Here is a 16,060-nt window from a genome sequence, read left to right as displayed (position 1 = left end):
TAGTATTTCCTGTAATTACTCTATATTAAGAATTTGCCATGACAACTGAAGATAGGCCAGGCAAACAATATAAATAGAACAGTTTTACTTAGAGACAATCTAAAACCATAACTCACCTCTAGTATGGAAAAATTAAATTGCAAAATGACAGTTTAATATTTATCATATTTTACTTGTTACTCTTTTTCTGTGCAAAATCTAACTCCCAATAAAGTTAGTTCCATTAACTTTTTCACAATGCAGGAGTATTTAAAAGGAGATGATGAATATACCTTTGCACACTTGGATAAGTATATGTGTAGGATTCTAAATTCTTATAAGTGGACTTGCTAAGACAAAGATTTTTTTGTAGTTAAAATACTGATAAATAGAGCCACACTGGCATTCAAAAGCTTTGCATCCATTGCCATTCCTACCAAAAGTGTGGCAAGTAGAACATGGTAGTAGTGTCCTTTACATTTCTAATTACTTTCCTAATTCTCCATCTCCTTAAGTTAGATAGTTCAATCCTCATAATCAACAATTAACAATGTAGAAGTTGTGAGATATGGATAATTATTTACTAAAACAAGTATGAATTATTAAAGCAAAAGATCTTAACATGAATTTGGTGTATTTTTATTTGACCAGTTTTATTTATTCATTTGATAAAAAACTGAAAACCTAACTAGATGAAAGAAAAGATAGTAACAGAACTAATTTCTAAAACTTTCTTGCCTTTTTCATCTATAAAACTTTCATAATAGAAGTTGAAATATTTTGAGACGTGTAAATAAAAGGTACTATAAAAATAAAAAATACTACTACTGGGGCACCTGGGTGGTTCAATCGGTTAAGTGTCTGACTGTCAATTTTGGCTCAGGTCATGATCGCAGGGTCGTGAGATGGAGCCCCATGCTGGGCTTTGCACTGGGTGAAGAGTCTGCTTAAGATTCTCTCTCTCCCTCTGTTCCTCCCCACCCATTTCCTTCCCCTGTGCATGCAAGTGCTTGCACTCTCTCTCAAAAAACATACAAACAAAAAAACTACTAGTAAAAAGAGAAGAAAAAAATTTTAATTTCAATACTTACAATCATCTAGATCTAGAAGTGAAACATCTTTGGTAAGAGGATTTCTATCTTGCTTTGTTTTTTTTTTTTCTTTCTCCTATAAATAAAGAAATATTTAATTTATTGCACATTCTATTAAAAAAATCAATGAAGTAGTTCTTCATGTTTCAAAACAAACATTTTTTCCTCCAAGAAAAAAAAAATCAGATTAAGCTTTCTATATGGTTATACGGACTGTATTTTTTAATCAAAATTTTTATTTTAGTTATAGCATACAGTATTTCTTCTCCACCATGCAAACTGTTAGCTTAAAAATATTTTGTTTAAAGATTATAAAGGTCCATCAAAAGAAAATTTAAAGGTAAATAGTTATTTTGTGATCTCACAACTTTTCCTAATATAAAAATATAAAATGGCTCTTTGGTAGAAAGCCTACAAACAACCTGGGTGGCTCAGTAGGCTGAGCAGCTGCCTTCGGCTCAGGTCATGATCCTGGAGTCTGGGATCAAGCCCCGTGGTGGGCTCCCTGCTCAGCGGGGAGTTTGCTTCTACCTCCCCACCCCACCCCCAAGGACTCCTGCTCTCTCGCTTATTCTCTGTCTCCCTCAAATAAATAAATTCTTAAAAGGAAAAAGAATTGCTCAAACAATGTAAGCTTACCTCTGAAATTCTCAAGAGGCTTGTGATAATTAGCCTTTCTGAGATATAGTTTGTGACAGGCACTGTACTAGGTACTTTATATTTCAACAGTGGGTTGTATCAGACTTCTTTAGCCAAAGGCATTCATTACAATCTACAAATGACATTTTCAGGCTCTTACTCTTAAGGGATGAATAGCATTCATTTACTTTCTTTACTGTTTTCCTTCAGGGAGAGTGAGATTTCAAAACATATCTGCACATATTTAGGGTTCCCTCTACCTCAGATTTGCTTATTAGATCTACTTGTATTTTTGAAATGTGGATAACCATAAGCTAGAAAACAGTATCCCTAAGCCTGAGGTATTTAGTTTGGTCAGAGATTCAGAAAAGATGTGACATCTATATAAAGAAAAAAAATATGTTATATACATATATAAAGGACAAATTAAGTAATGAGTAGCATTATAAACAAAGATCAACAAAGATGAGGGCACTAAATAGATGTATTTGGATCAAAGTTACTTATCTTTATAATCTATACCCTTTAAATCTTCTCAAATTAAAGGTCCAAACTTAAGTTTTTGCTAAAATGTTTTTGTTCATTTATTCAATCATTCATTCATCCTACAGACATGCATAGACTTTTTAACATGTATCAGATCCTGTGCTAAACAAAGGAAGTAATACAGCCAAGGCATAGTTCCTGCCTTCAGGTAACTTACAATCTAATAAAGGAGTTTACAGCTTATCTTTACATATTATTACAAGTATTTCTGAATATTCCTCTAACCATAGAAAGGTCTCACTAAAGCAAAAGGTACCTTACCATCATTTAAAGTCTACAGCATGTTAGAGCTCCTATGACAGTGCAAACACATGAATAAGAGTGATACATCAAATTACATGTTAGGTACCATTTTAAAAGGATCTTAAGTTCTGCTAGTTTTTTTCCTTATGCCAAAACGCAAAACAAATTATTTTCAAATATCATACAATAATACACATTACAACACTAGCTAAATACTAATACTGATTTTCTTCATGAAAATAATTATTTCTGCCACTGAACGCTTCAAATTATTTAGATGGGTTTTAATTTTCACTCATTATTTTAAAACAAAGCAAACAATATTTACTCCTCTTTCCACACCTAAAATGAAAAATAATTTCTAAGGTTGGGGAAAAATAGAAGAAATGTTAGTTTTGAAGCTGGAATTTAAAAGTGGCAATAGCCAGAAACAAATTCAGAATGAAAATGCCATTGCAACTAGAGTATCATTCCTGTGAAGAAAGAACATAACAAAAAGGGCTTAACACCATGTGACTTATCAAAATACTATGCTGAGCACAATGGGTATAGCTTCCTATAAGCTACGATGGTGCATGACTGTTTTTATGGAAGTGTAACCTTCTCACCTGAAAAATTAGAAACCTATCAAATCAAGATAAAGTTAAAGCTGGGAACAAGTCTATACCTTATTTTCTACTTCACAGCTAAGAGTGTGTAACAATACCTATTAAATACACATCAGGTCACATACAACACAGGATCGAGCTGCATGTGAAATTGACATAATCTCTTATTAGAAGTCTAAAACAGAAAGAAAAAAGGCTCTCAAAAGGACAGAATTTCATTGACTTTCTGAGAAGAGCAAATAACGGGTGACTGAAATACAACATTAGCAATAGATAACGGTCATTTCTACTGAATTGAAAAAGCCTTGCATTCCAAATCAAGGCTATAAAAAGCTTCGTGATGTGTTTGGCATTCCTCTCTTATATTATATTTCATTTTTCATTTTAAAAAATCCATAGTAAGTTCAAAACATTTTCATACTTAAAGGATCTACTATAAAAATAAAAATCTGAATTCTAAACAAAGAAGTTAAGAGCCCTATTCCATCAAACATTTCTCCATTTGCAATTCATCTTGGTAATAGAGACAGAACCTGGGTAAATGCATATAGGACTTGAGGCAGGAGATTTTTCTTGCTCAATGCATAATTCATGTGCTCCGCCTGCAAAGTGTGTAAAATGAGAATTTCACACCGCAGCATGAGCCATGGAGCTGCAGAGAAAAGGCAGATGAAATCATATTTTACTGTGTGAATTTTATTTCTTACCCTCCCAATATTTATACAAAACCATCATTGACAAACCAAACACACTGACAGATCACCCACTGTTTCCATTGTGTTAGTACTTGAGAAGAGATCAGGCAGAAAGATAGACAATTTGTTTTTGTATATTTTTTTAAATAGAGGATTAGGTTTTTAACAGCTGAGTGACTGTATTAGACTTTTATAAGGACAACAGTAACTGATCTTAAAATCTCACTACAAAAATACCTAGTTATCAATTCATCACCCTCAAATCTCCATTTTGTTTCTATGGTATTCGATTATACACCTCAACACATCAACATTTTCAAAATAAAATACAAAGTCACAGGGTTAAGAAACAGATTTCTACTTATTTCATTTCAAGTAATAAATAAAAGATCCTGGAAATACTTATGAAGCTCCAAATAATAAAAATAAAAATATGTAATATATCTATAAAGATTTTTTATGTATTATGCATGTTCATTTCATGCTGATTAAAAATAAAAGCAAGTAGAAAAAAAGGTATGAAACAACAAGCACCAAATATGCTTCCAAAGAGGAAACCATTGTAAGGAAGACTGAATTTAAAATGATAAAACAGGTTAAGTGGTATGTAAAGTTTGTCAAACTCATATTGTACTTTGAAATCAACAAAAATTCAAGGCTAGTTTTTAGCCTCACAGGGCAAGATATCTGCATGAAATATTTTCAATTAGAATTATCAACCAAGGACAATTTAATGACTCCCTTGCCTTCAAGTCACCTAAAAAAATCTGATTTAAAAAATCTGAGGCTCACACTTACACTGGGCTTTAAAACAAATGTTGCCAGTAAATTGAGACCTCTTTGTAAGTCAAAAGTAGTCGAAACTGTTAAACAAATCTTCCCTATTAGATTATACCTACTTCAATAAGAAAGCTTCTTACTGGCATTTTCTTTGATTTTAAAGATCTCAACTGAAGTGAAATGATATTTCTGTTCTGGAGAACTTAAAATATAAACTAAATTGGGAACGACATAAATTGAAAGAGGGAAGGCTTTTGAATTGTCAGAGTAAAAAAACCAATATTCTACGATATAAACAGAAGTTATGTAATTGCAACATATATTAATACTTGTAAAAACACAAGTAAAACTTGTTTTCTATTTCTCGAATAAGGCAGAAAACCAATCAGAAAATAGTTTCTTCCATTCTTATCCATTGTCTGTTTCACAGCACATGCCAATTTTATTTCATTCCCAACCATCTTTCACATGGCAGATCTTTTACTAAGGCGTATCTTAACATTTACTAAGGTCTGGGCAGACACTAGTCACAGTAACAGTGACTGGTCTATAGAGCACTTAAGAGATTTAATCCCTCCCAAAAATGGACTATTGTAAAGTTTTATGAAATCCATGCAACCTGTAACAAAGTTTACTGACAGCATCTCAAACACTGCTATGTATATATAGGTAGAACTGTTTTTCTTCACAGCTAGTACATATATTAATCTTAATTTTGATTCAAATAGGAAATGCTCTTAATATGAAATGTTAAGTGCAAGTATGTTATATATGCTTATTTCCATTGACAAATTATGCTTTATACACACTTCATATAATTAAAATGTTGCTAATACTTACAAAGAAAATGCACAGAAGTTATGCACAATAAATTATAATCATGGTTTAAAATTTTTATCATTTAAATCAAAGATTATTTAAGTCTTTGGCAGCTGGTGCACAGACACTGAAGATAAAATCAGAACTACTGTATCACAGTTAAGGCATGTAGAATGAGTTGACTAACAAGGTGATAGTGGAAATAACTATTGCATGTAGGAACACACTAATACACTGCCTAGTTTTAAAAATATCAAAGCCTAGATTCAATTAAAATGACTCAGAAGTCTGGTAACTTTTTAAAAAATATTATTTTAAATAAAATTGTGACTGACCATCTGTTCAACACATAATTTTAACTACAAGCAGAATATAACTTAATTATATTGGTAAAAAATAGGATAAAGTGATATAAATGTGAATCTCTTCCTGATACAATGTGGTCTACATTACTGATTTTTCTTCTCACTTCTGTGTTAAAAAAAAAATGGTTCCTTTTACATTGTGTAAACCATGGAAAGCACTTAAAATATGGAACTATTAAAAGTAACTTTGTTATAGGTATTATTTGGGGCAAAAGAACTATTTCATAAGAAGGGTTAGACTTAAAATATTTTTCTATCAAATATATTTCAGAAAAGAACACCTACTAATAAAAATATGCTTGCCCATCTAAATAAATGTCACCAAAGAACAAGATAATCTTCTTTGGTCATTACCAACAATATCTGATCTAAAATGAAGACATCTTCTAATCAATAACACAAACATAATGCCAGAATGTACGAATGTATATAGTTTTATGTTTTATGGTTAAGCTGGGGCATGGTGTTGAATGACACACACTTCAAGAACATCAACAATTCAACAGTGGCTCTTCAGTCCCTGCAATAGGAAAGCATACAGCATGTTAAGAGAACTACAAGTATATAGTCCACTGGAATTGGAACACAGGGACCACAAAGGGAATCGAGATCAGAAAGGTAGGTTTGGGCATGCTGGCCTGCAGAGTTTTTAACTGAACTAAGATGATAATGGGGCATCATTATGGGTAACTTTAACATTAATCTGGCAACTGTATAGAAGGACTGGAGTTGGGGATCTGAGGATGACCAATGGCAATGGTCTAAGAGTGAGGTAATGAAGAGCCGATCTAGTATGCTGGTAGCAGGAAAAGAAGAAACAGATATGCGAAATAATACAGAGAATCTCTAAGACTTGGCAACTGTGTAAACATACAGGATAAAGGAAGAGCCGAAGATAATTCTGGGGAAATCTCAGAGAACAGAAAGAATGCTAGCAACAAATGGTAGAACAAGTCTTCTTCTGGCTATATCAGGTTTGAGAAACCAGTAGCTCCTAAGAGGTCTAAGAATTTGGTTTGAATTTGGAAAGAAACAAGAGGTGTTATATGGATTTAGAGATGTTTTTATAGAAGTATTTCACATAAATATTTTAGCTAAAGCCATGGGAGTGAATGAATCGCACAACACAAAGAAATGTAGAGAAAAAGACTTAAAATAAATTGATTCACAATGATTAATATTTTTGAAAAAATGTGTACCAAGCACTAACTTGGGGGCCATGTTCACACTTCGATGTCAGAGGGGTTAAAAAGTGAAGCAATAAAAGGATTGAAAGGTCAAAGAAGTCAAAAGAAATGGGATCCAAACAGTTTCAAGTAGTAGGGGAATAGTCACATAAGAAGATCAAGAAGGATAATAACCAAGAGAAGGTCACTGGGTTTGGGGAAATATGGCTGACTTTTCAGAGAGCAGTATCTATAGGAAGTGGTGAGAGCGGAAACCAATTTTAAAGGGACTAAGAAATAAATGGCTTAAGAGATTGCGGAAAAAGACTATCTAGATTATTTTTCTAAACTCTCACTCTCACACACTCTCTACTTCTGTCTCTTTCCCAATCCCTGCTCTTCACCCCCCAAATGCTGGGAAAGACTTGAGTGCCACGGTTGGCAGAGGAGGAAATTAATTAGTGGAGAAAGAGAATGAAGGTGCAAAGGAGGCAGATGATTATCAACAAGGCCAAAAAGGAAGTAAGACTTTTTCTTGGTTAAGTGGATAGGAAATCACTTACTTGGAGCTACATTCAAAGGAAAAGGAGGATAAATAGAGATTGTGGATTAGAAAGCAGAGAGAGGCAGGAAACACCCACAGTGGACAACAGCTCAGTCCTCCGCAGAAAGGGGTCATACCTGGACATGAACTTATAACTTGAACAGTATAAAAAGAGTCAGAAAAACACAGGAGATATTAAGAATTAAAAAAAATTTCAGTTCCTCTCTGCATTGGTGTTCTATAACTCTGCTACTGTTGGTCTCTCAGGGAATTAACATTCACATTAAAAAATGTTAACACTGCTGGTTTATATTTATAAAGTACTTTACATTGATCTTTCATAATAGCACTTGAAAGTAGTAGAGTAGGTATTAGCATTCCTACTTTATAGATGAGGAAACTGAAGCATAAAGATATTATCTTCCAAAAAGTAGAACACTATACCTATCTCATAGGACATCATAAAATAAACTGTTTTTAAAGCTATATATTCAAAGTACCTCTGAGGCCTCATTTTCATGCTCAATATCCCCAAAACACACTATCCAAGTGAAAGAAAAGGAAGAGAAACAGTAAAAGTATAGATTTAGTTTGGCTGTAGATTTAAGGCATATGAATTTTCAGCACTAACATACTGACATGCTAAATTAAGGTAAAGCAGCCACCATCTGCCTTCATTACTCATAATCTAGAGCAGAAGCCACAACACTTGGTGTAAGGAGGACTTCTACAATTACAGAGTTGCCCATTATTAGAAAGCTGGTATACTTGTAATTGCAAGGTATATTCCAAATCACTCAGAAAGCACTAGTAAAAAATAGTTATGGTGGCTCCAAGGTACAGAATATTCCAAGCGATAAATTAAAACAAACAATCCTGTGTATTATAGACAGGAAAAGGCATTATAATATGGAGAAAATAAGCCATACACACAAAATACACGGACATAAAACTATCAAGAATGTGAGTAAAATCCAAATTTTTCAAGAGTCTTAGACTACTACAATACTTTAAAATTTTATACTGATGTTCTATAAGAAAATATTTTCAGTTAAGAGACATTGATCACTGAAAGTGTTTGACAAAGAAACAAACTGAATTGCTAACCTAGAATACTTCCATGGCTTTTTAATGGGGTCCTAAAACCTTTGGTTCTAATACTATGTGGGCACTAAAGTCTACAACTTTACAACTTTTACAAACTGCATAAGAATAATGCACTTTAATTCTACCCACTTGACATTCACTGATTTACTGTTCGCTCATTTTCTAAAACACTGATTTCTTAGTCTGGGTTGTACTTATTATCAATTTCTAAAGCTCCTTTAAGTAACATCTTAAACTTTTAAAATATATAAGTAGGAAATGAATAATTTGATATAAATAATCTAATATAAGTAGGAAATGAGAGAACATCAAACTCACTATGTGATAAATTTGTATATGAAGCCAGAGTAATAAAAATCACTAAGATTTTATGAATTTTGGAAAATAGAAATCTTAGATTATATACCATATACAGACACAAGTTTAAAATATAAATTCATGTTTAAAATAGGTATCACTATATGCAAGAATATTTGTGATATGATAAAAGAAACACTAGCCAATTTTTAAATATGCTTATTCTTTTTTAAAAATATATGCTTATTCTTTAATAATAAATCTCTGGATGAGGGAAGGCAATTATCCACTTCAATGAATTTATTTTTATCCTTAGCTACTCAGATGACTTATTAAAGAAATTCAAGTTAATAGAAAAAATAAATGAGAAAGATATTAGGTTAAAAAACTGAATTCACTGAAAGGCAAAGTTTGACCACATTTTCAACATATGGGAGCTTATTTATAAAAACTACTGCATTTGAAGCCCAGGACCAACATGATCCATTTATAGGAAAGGAGTAACAATTAAATATCAGAAAAATATGCAGTAGGTCTGAATTTTTATTAATAACTACATTTTTTCAATCTATACTTTTACTTTTTGCTGCTAGGCAGACAAGTTTCAGTGTTATAAATATGACATCAGAAAGCACTATCATTCTATTACAAGAGTGATTCTTGCATTTGTATTTAGATACATGGCTACTTAATTTTTATTAACTAGTTAAATAATCTATATCTTTTAACTAAACCCTTAAAAATATTCTATTACCCCAAATACCTATTTTTAAAAAGCATTATTCATTTCAATTTCTTATAATATATATACATTTATATTACCTTGTTCAATATTATTTGTGACTTCCTTTTACTTCCCCTTTCGCGAACAAAAAGGGCCATAACTGGTAACATTGAGCTCTGTAATTTTGGTGGCAAAAGATGAGGTTATAAAAAGTTTCTGAGGCATTGTTGAGTGACTGACTCTTGGTTTTGGACCCCAACGTGGTCTTGGGGTCGTGGGATCTAGCCCTGCCAGTTTCTGCACTCAGCACTGACTCTGCTTGGGGTTCTCTTCTCCCTCTGCCCCTCCCTGTCACGTCTTGCTCTTTCTCTTTAAAATAAATAAATGAATCTTAAAAAAAAAGTTTCTAACTTCTCTACAGGGCTGAGGTAAACAGGAAGCAATTACCTAATTAAAAAAACAGATGAATGAAGATGGTATTTATTTTAGCTGTCAGTGACAATGTTAAATTTCTCAATTTCTTGATTTTCAACAAAACAGTAATTTTTTCTTTTTTTAAATATTTATTTATTTGAGAGACAGAAAGAGAGAGTACGAGCCGTTGGGGAGAGGCAGAGGGAGAGGGAGAAGCAGACTCCCCACCAAGCAGGGAGCCTGATGCGGGGCTCAATCCCAGGACTCTGGGACTGTGACCTGAGCCAAAGGCAGACGCTTAACTGAGCCACCCAGGTGCCCCTAAAACAGTAATTTTCAGAAGTATTTCTTTTCTTTCTTTTTTTTTTTTTAGATTTCATTTATTTATTTGACAGAGCAAGAGGCAGCCAGCGAGGGAGGGAACATAAGCAGGCGGAGTGGGAGAGGAAGAAGCAGGCTCCCAATGGAGGAGCCCAAAGCGGGGCTTGATCCCAGGACTCTGGTATCACGACCTGAGCCGAAGGCAGACACTTAACGACTGAGCCACTTAACGACGGAGGCGCCCCTCAAAAGTATTTATTCTTAATTGGAAAAAGGCTATAAGAATACTTCCTTTCAATTACAGCAGTGTGCAATCTCTTACCTTAGTGACTTTTCTGGATTCAGATTCACTTTCAGATTCTGATTCTGATTCAGAATCTGAAGAACTTTCTTCTTCTGAACTAGAATCAGCGCTGGAAGAATCGGAAGTTTTAGATTTTTCATTTTCCTTCTCCCCATCTTCAGAATCACTATAAATAATAATTTTTAAAATATCAACTTTAAATCCTTTATATATGACAAATTGGTGCTATATGTCCATTTTGTCTATAAATCAGAACCTTTACTAGAAAAGTATATTTCACTGAGAACACATTTTTTTTCGTATGTAAAAGACAATAAAAATGGTTTTAAAATTCTAGAACATATCAAAAAAAATAATAAAGGTAGTACTATCTATAACCAAATATGTCAGAACCCCTTCAGAATCAATTATACTAGCACGTCACACACACTTCAAATGCAAAAGGTTATAAGACAACACTAAATGATATAAGGAGAAAATAATCAATAATTAAATGTTTGATTTACCAGGAATATATATTAGGTGCTAATAGTAACAACTTCAAAGATATGTAAGACTGATTTTAAAATGCTGTCTCAAAATACTAAAAGTTCAAGTATAAATTTAAAATTTATACATGTACTTTTGCTTAGATTTGCATTTTATTGATTTTGTCCAAGAAAATTATTTACATGTGTTCTGAAATGTGACCCATAAACATATTATGTGAGAAAATGTTAACTAGATCAAAAGAGATTTCTTCTAATGCAAAGTCTTACTAAAAATGAAAGATAATCAAATATAAACTTTTTAAAATACCAAATGACTGAGAAGCCCAAGATGGCAGAGGATTAGGAGACCATAGTTTTGTCTGGTCCCAGGAATTCAGACAGATAGCTATTAAATCATTGTGAACACCCACCAACTCAACCAGAATCTAAAAATAGCTGCAACCCTACAAATAGAAAAGGGACACTTTCTGCAAGAATGACAAGACAGAAAAACTTTTTTCAAAAAAGAGAACAAGAGGCAGTAATGACTGCCAGGGACTTAATCAGTATGGACATAAGAAAGATGTCTGAAGTAGAGTTTGGAATAATGATTATAAAGATACCAGCTGGGCTTGGAAAAAGCAGGGAAGACACTAGAGAATCCCTTTCTGGAGAAATAAAAGAACTAAAATCTAATCAAGTTGAAATAAAAAAGGCTATTAATGAGATGCAATAAAAAAATGGAGGCCCAACCTGCTAAGATAAATGAGGCAGAAGAGAGAATTGTGATATAGAAGACAAAATGATGGAGAATAAAGAAGCTGAGAAAAAGAGAGATAAACAACTACTGGATCACGAGGGGAGAATTTGAGAGATAAGTGATATCATAAAGCAAAATAATATCAGAACAACTGGGATCCCAGAAGAACAGGAAAGAGGGGGGGCAGAAGATATATTGGAGCAAATTACAGTGGAGAACTTCCCTAATCTGGGGAAGAAAACAGGCATTCAAGTCCAGGAGGCACAGAGAACACCTCTCAAAATCAATAAAAATTGGTCAACACCCTGACATATAATAGTGAAACTTACAAATCTCAGAGACAAAGAGAAAATCCTGAAAGCAGCTTGGGACAAGAGATCTGTAACCTACAAGGGTAGAAACATTAGATTGACATCAGACCTATCCACAGAGACCTGGTGGGCCAGAAAGGGCTGACATGATATATTCAGGGTGCTAAATGAGAAAAATACGCAACCAAGAATACTTCATCTAGCCAGGATGTCATTCAAAATAAAAGAAGAATAACCTTCCAGGACAAACAGAAATTAAAAGAATTTGTGATCACCAAACCAGCCCTATGAGAAATATTAAAAGGGATCCTTCAAGCAAAGAGAGAGCCAAAAAATAACACAGATAAGAAGGGAACAGAGACAATATACAGAAACAGTGACTTTACAGGTAATACAATGGCACTAAATTCATATCTTTCTATAGTTACTCTGAATGTAAATGGGCTAAATGCTCCAATCAAAAGACACAGGGTATCAGACTGGATAAAAAAGCAAGACCAATTGATACGCTGTCTGCAAGAGACTCATGTTAGACCCAAAGACACCTCCAAATTGAAAGTGAGGAGGTAGAAAACCATGTATCATGCTAAAGGACATAAAAAGAAAGCCGGAGTGGCAATCCTTATATCAGACAAATTAAATTTTAAACCAAAGACTATAATAAGAGAGGAGGAAGGACACGATACCATAATTAAAGGATCTATCCAACAAGATGATGTAACAATTGTAAATATTTATGCCCCTAACATGGGAGCAGCCAATTATATAAGCCAATTAATAACAAAACTAAAGAAACACATCAATAATAATACAATCATAGTAGGGGACTTTAACACCCCATTCACTGCAATGGACAGATCATCTAAGCAGAAGATCAACAGTAAACAAGGTCTCTGAATAACACACTGGACCACATGGACTTCACAGATACATTCAGAGCATTTTATCCTAAAGCACCAGAATACACATTCTTTTTGAGTGCACATGGAATTTTCTCCAGAAGAGATCACATACTGGGTCACAAATCAGGTCTCAACCGGTACCAGAGGACTGGGATCATTCCCTGTACATTTTCAGACCACAGTGCTTTAAAAGTGGAACTCAACTACAAGAGGAAATTTGGAAAGAACTCAAATACATGGAGGCTAAAGAATGAATGGGTCAACCAGGAAATTAAAGAAGAATTAAAAAAATTCATGGAAACAAATGAAAATGAAAACACGGGGCGCCTGGGTGGCACAGTGGTTAAGCGTCTGCCTTCGGCTCAGGGCGTGATCCCGGCGTTCTGGGATCGAGCCCCACATCAGGCTCTTCCGCTATGAGCCTGCTTCTTCCTCTCCCACTCCCCCTGCTTGTGTTCCCTCTCTCGCTGGCTGTCTCTATCTCTGTCGAATAAATAAATAAAATGTTTAAAAAAAAAAAAAAAGAAAGAAAATGAAAACACAACTGTTCAGAACCTTTGGGATGCAGCAAAGGCAGTCCTCAGAAGGAAGTACATAGCAATATAAGCCTTTCTCTAGAAACAAGACAGGTCTCAAATACACAACCTAACCTTACACCTAAAGGAACTGGAGAAAGAACAGCAAATAAAGCCTAACCCCAGCAGGAGAAGAGAATTAATAAAGATTAGAGCAGAAATCAATAAAATAGAAACCAAAAGAAGAGTAGAACCGATCAAAAAACTAGGAGCTGTTTCTTTAAAAGAATTAATAGGATTGATAACCCCCTGGCCATCTTATCAAAAAGAAAAGAGAAAGGACTCAAATGTATAAAATAATGAATTAAAGAGGAGAGCTCATAACCAACACTGAAGAAATAAAATAATTATAAGAACATATTATGAGCAACTACATGACAACAAATTAGGCAATCTGGAAGAAACAGATGCATGCCTATCTAACTACCACAACTGAACCAGGAAGAAACAGAAAACCCGAACAGACCCATACCCAGCAAGGAAATTGAAGCAATAATAAAAAATCTTCCAACAAATAAGAGTCCAGAGCTGGATGGCTTCCCAGGAATTCTCCCAAACTCTATGGTCAACTAATCTTCAACAACAAGGAAAAGAATATCCATGGAAAAAAGACAGTCTCTTCAACAAATGGCATTGGGAAAATTGGACAGGTACATGCAGAAGAATGAAACCAGACCTTTTCCTTACACCATACACAAAAACACACTCAAAATGGATGAAAGACCTAAATGTGAGACAGGAATCCATTAAAATCCTAGAGGAGAACATAGGCAGCAACCTCTGTGACTTCAGCCGCAGCAACTTCTTGCTAGACATGTCTCCAATTGCAAGGGAAACAAAAGCAAAAATGAACTATTGGGGCTTCATCAAGAAAAAAAACTTTTGCACAGCAAAAGAAACAGTCACAAAACCAAAAGACAACAGACAGAATGGGAGAAGATATCTGCAAATGTTTTATCAGATAAAGGGCTAGTATCCAAAAGCTATAAAAAACATATCAAACTCAACACCCAAAGAACAAATAATCCAATCAATAATAATAAATTAAAAAATATCAACTTTAAATCCTTTATATATGACAAATTCGTGCTATACGTCCATTTTGTCTATAAATCAGAACCTTTACTAGAAAAGTATATTTCACTGAGAACACATTTTTTTTGTATGTAAAAGACAATAAAAATGGTTTTAAAATTCTAGAACATATCAAAAAAAAATAATAAAGGTAGTACTATCTATAACCAAATATGTCAGAACCCCTTCAGAATCAATTATACTAGCACGTCACACACACTTCAAATGCAAAAGGTTATAAGACAACACTAAATGATATAAGGAGAAAATAATTAATAATTAAATGTTTGATTTACCAGGAATATATATTAGGTGCTAATGGTAACAACTTCAAAGATATGTAAGACTGATTTTAAAATGCTGTCTCAAAATACTAAAAGTTCATTCATAAATTTAAAATTTATACATGTACATCTTCAGAACTGTGACACCAAACTCTTTTCACTGTATATACACCTGAAAAGACATGAAAAGACATTTCTCCAAAGAAGACATGGAAATGGCCAATAGACACACAAAAAAATGCTCCACATCCCTGGTCATCAGGGAAATACAAATAAAAACCACAATGAGATACCACCTCACACCAGTTAGAACGGCTAAAATTAACAAGTCAGGAAACAACAAATGTTGGAGAGGATGCAGAGAAAGGGGAACCCTCCTACACTGCTGGTGGGAATACAAGCTGGTACAGCCACTCTGGAAAACAGTACGGAGATTCGTCAACAAGTTGAAAATAGAGCTACCCTATGACCCAGCAATTGCACTACTAAGTATTTATCCCAAAGATACAAATGCAGTGATCTGAAGGGGCACCTGCACCCTAATGTTTGTAGCAGCGAGGTCTACAATAGTCCAACTATGGAGAGAGCCCAGTTGTCCATCGACAGATGAATGGATAAAGATGTGGAATACACATACAATGGAATACTACTCAGCCACCAAAAAATGAAATCTTGTCATTTACAACAACATAGACAGAACTAGAGGGTATTATACTCAGCAAAATAAGTCAATCAGAGAAAGACAATTATCATATGATTTTAGTCATATGTGGAATTTAAGAAACAAAACAGAGGATTGGGGGGAAGAGAGTGAAAAATAAAACAAGACGGAAATCAGAGAGGACTTTTTTTTTTTTTTTAAGATTATTTATTTATTTATTTATTTGACAGAGATAGAGACAGCCAGCGAGAGAGGGAACACAAGCAGGAGGAGTGGGAGAGGAAGAAGCAGGCTCACAGCGGAGGAGCCTGATGTGGGGCTCGATCCCGTAACACCGGGATCACGCCCTGAGCCGAAGGCAGACGCCCAACTGCTGTGCCA

The 16,060-nt window shown here is 34.1% G+C and overlaps 1 protein-coding gene across 5 annotated transcripts in view; it reads right to left on the bottom strand.

Annotated features, from left to right (window-relative positions):
• The window catches only part of AP3B1 (adaptor related protein complex 3 subunit beta 1), a 248,717-nt gene that overhangs the window by 76,826 nt on the left and 155,831 nt on the right, over window positions 1–16,060 (bottom strand). For 4 of the 5 annotated variants that reach the window (XM_045796415.2, XM_045796416.2, XM_087862049.1 and 1 more), the window contains exons 20-21: window positions 10,661–10,808; window positions 1,071–1,146 (exon numbers count right to left, since the gene is read on the bottom strand). In XM_045796415.2, the coding sequence (XP_045652371.1) occupies window positions 1,071–1,146; window positions 10,661–10,808 (224 nt within the window). The remainder of the gene's footprint in view (window positions 1–1,070; window positions 1,147–10,660; window positions 10,809–16,060) is intronic. The other variant, XM_045796418.2, reaches the window with a different exon arrangement.

The sequence above is a fragment of the Ursus americanus genome, chromosome 5 (assembly GCF_024610735.1).
Source record: "Ursus americanus isolate L20-20 chromosome 5, mUrsAme1.1.p, whole genome shotgun sequence".
NCBI lineage: Eukaryota > Metazoa > Chordata > Mammalia > Carnivora > Ursidae > Ursus > Ursus americanus.
This window is presented reverse-complemented; position numbering and strand designations above follow the sequence as displayed.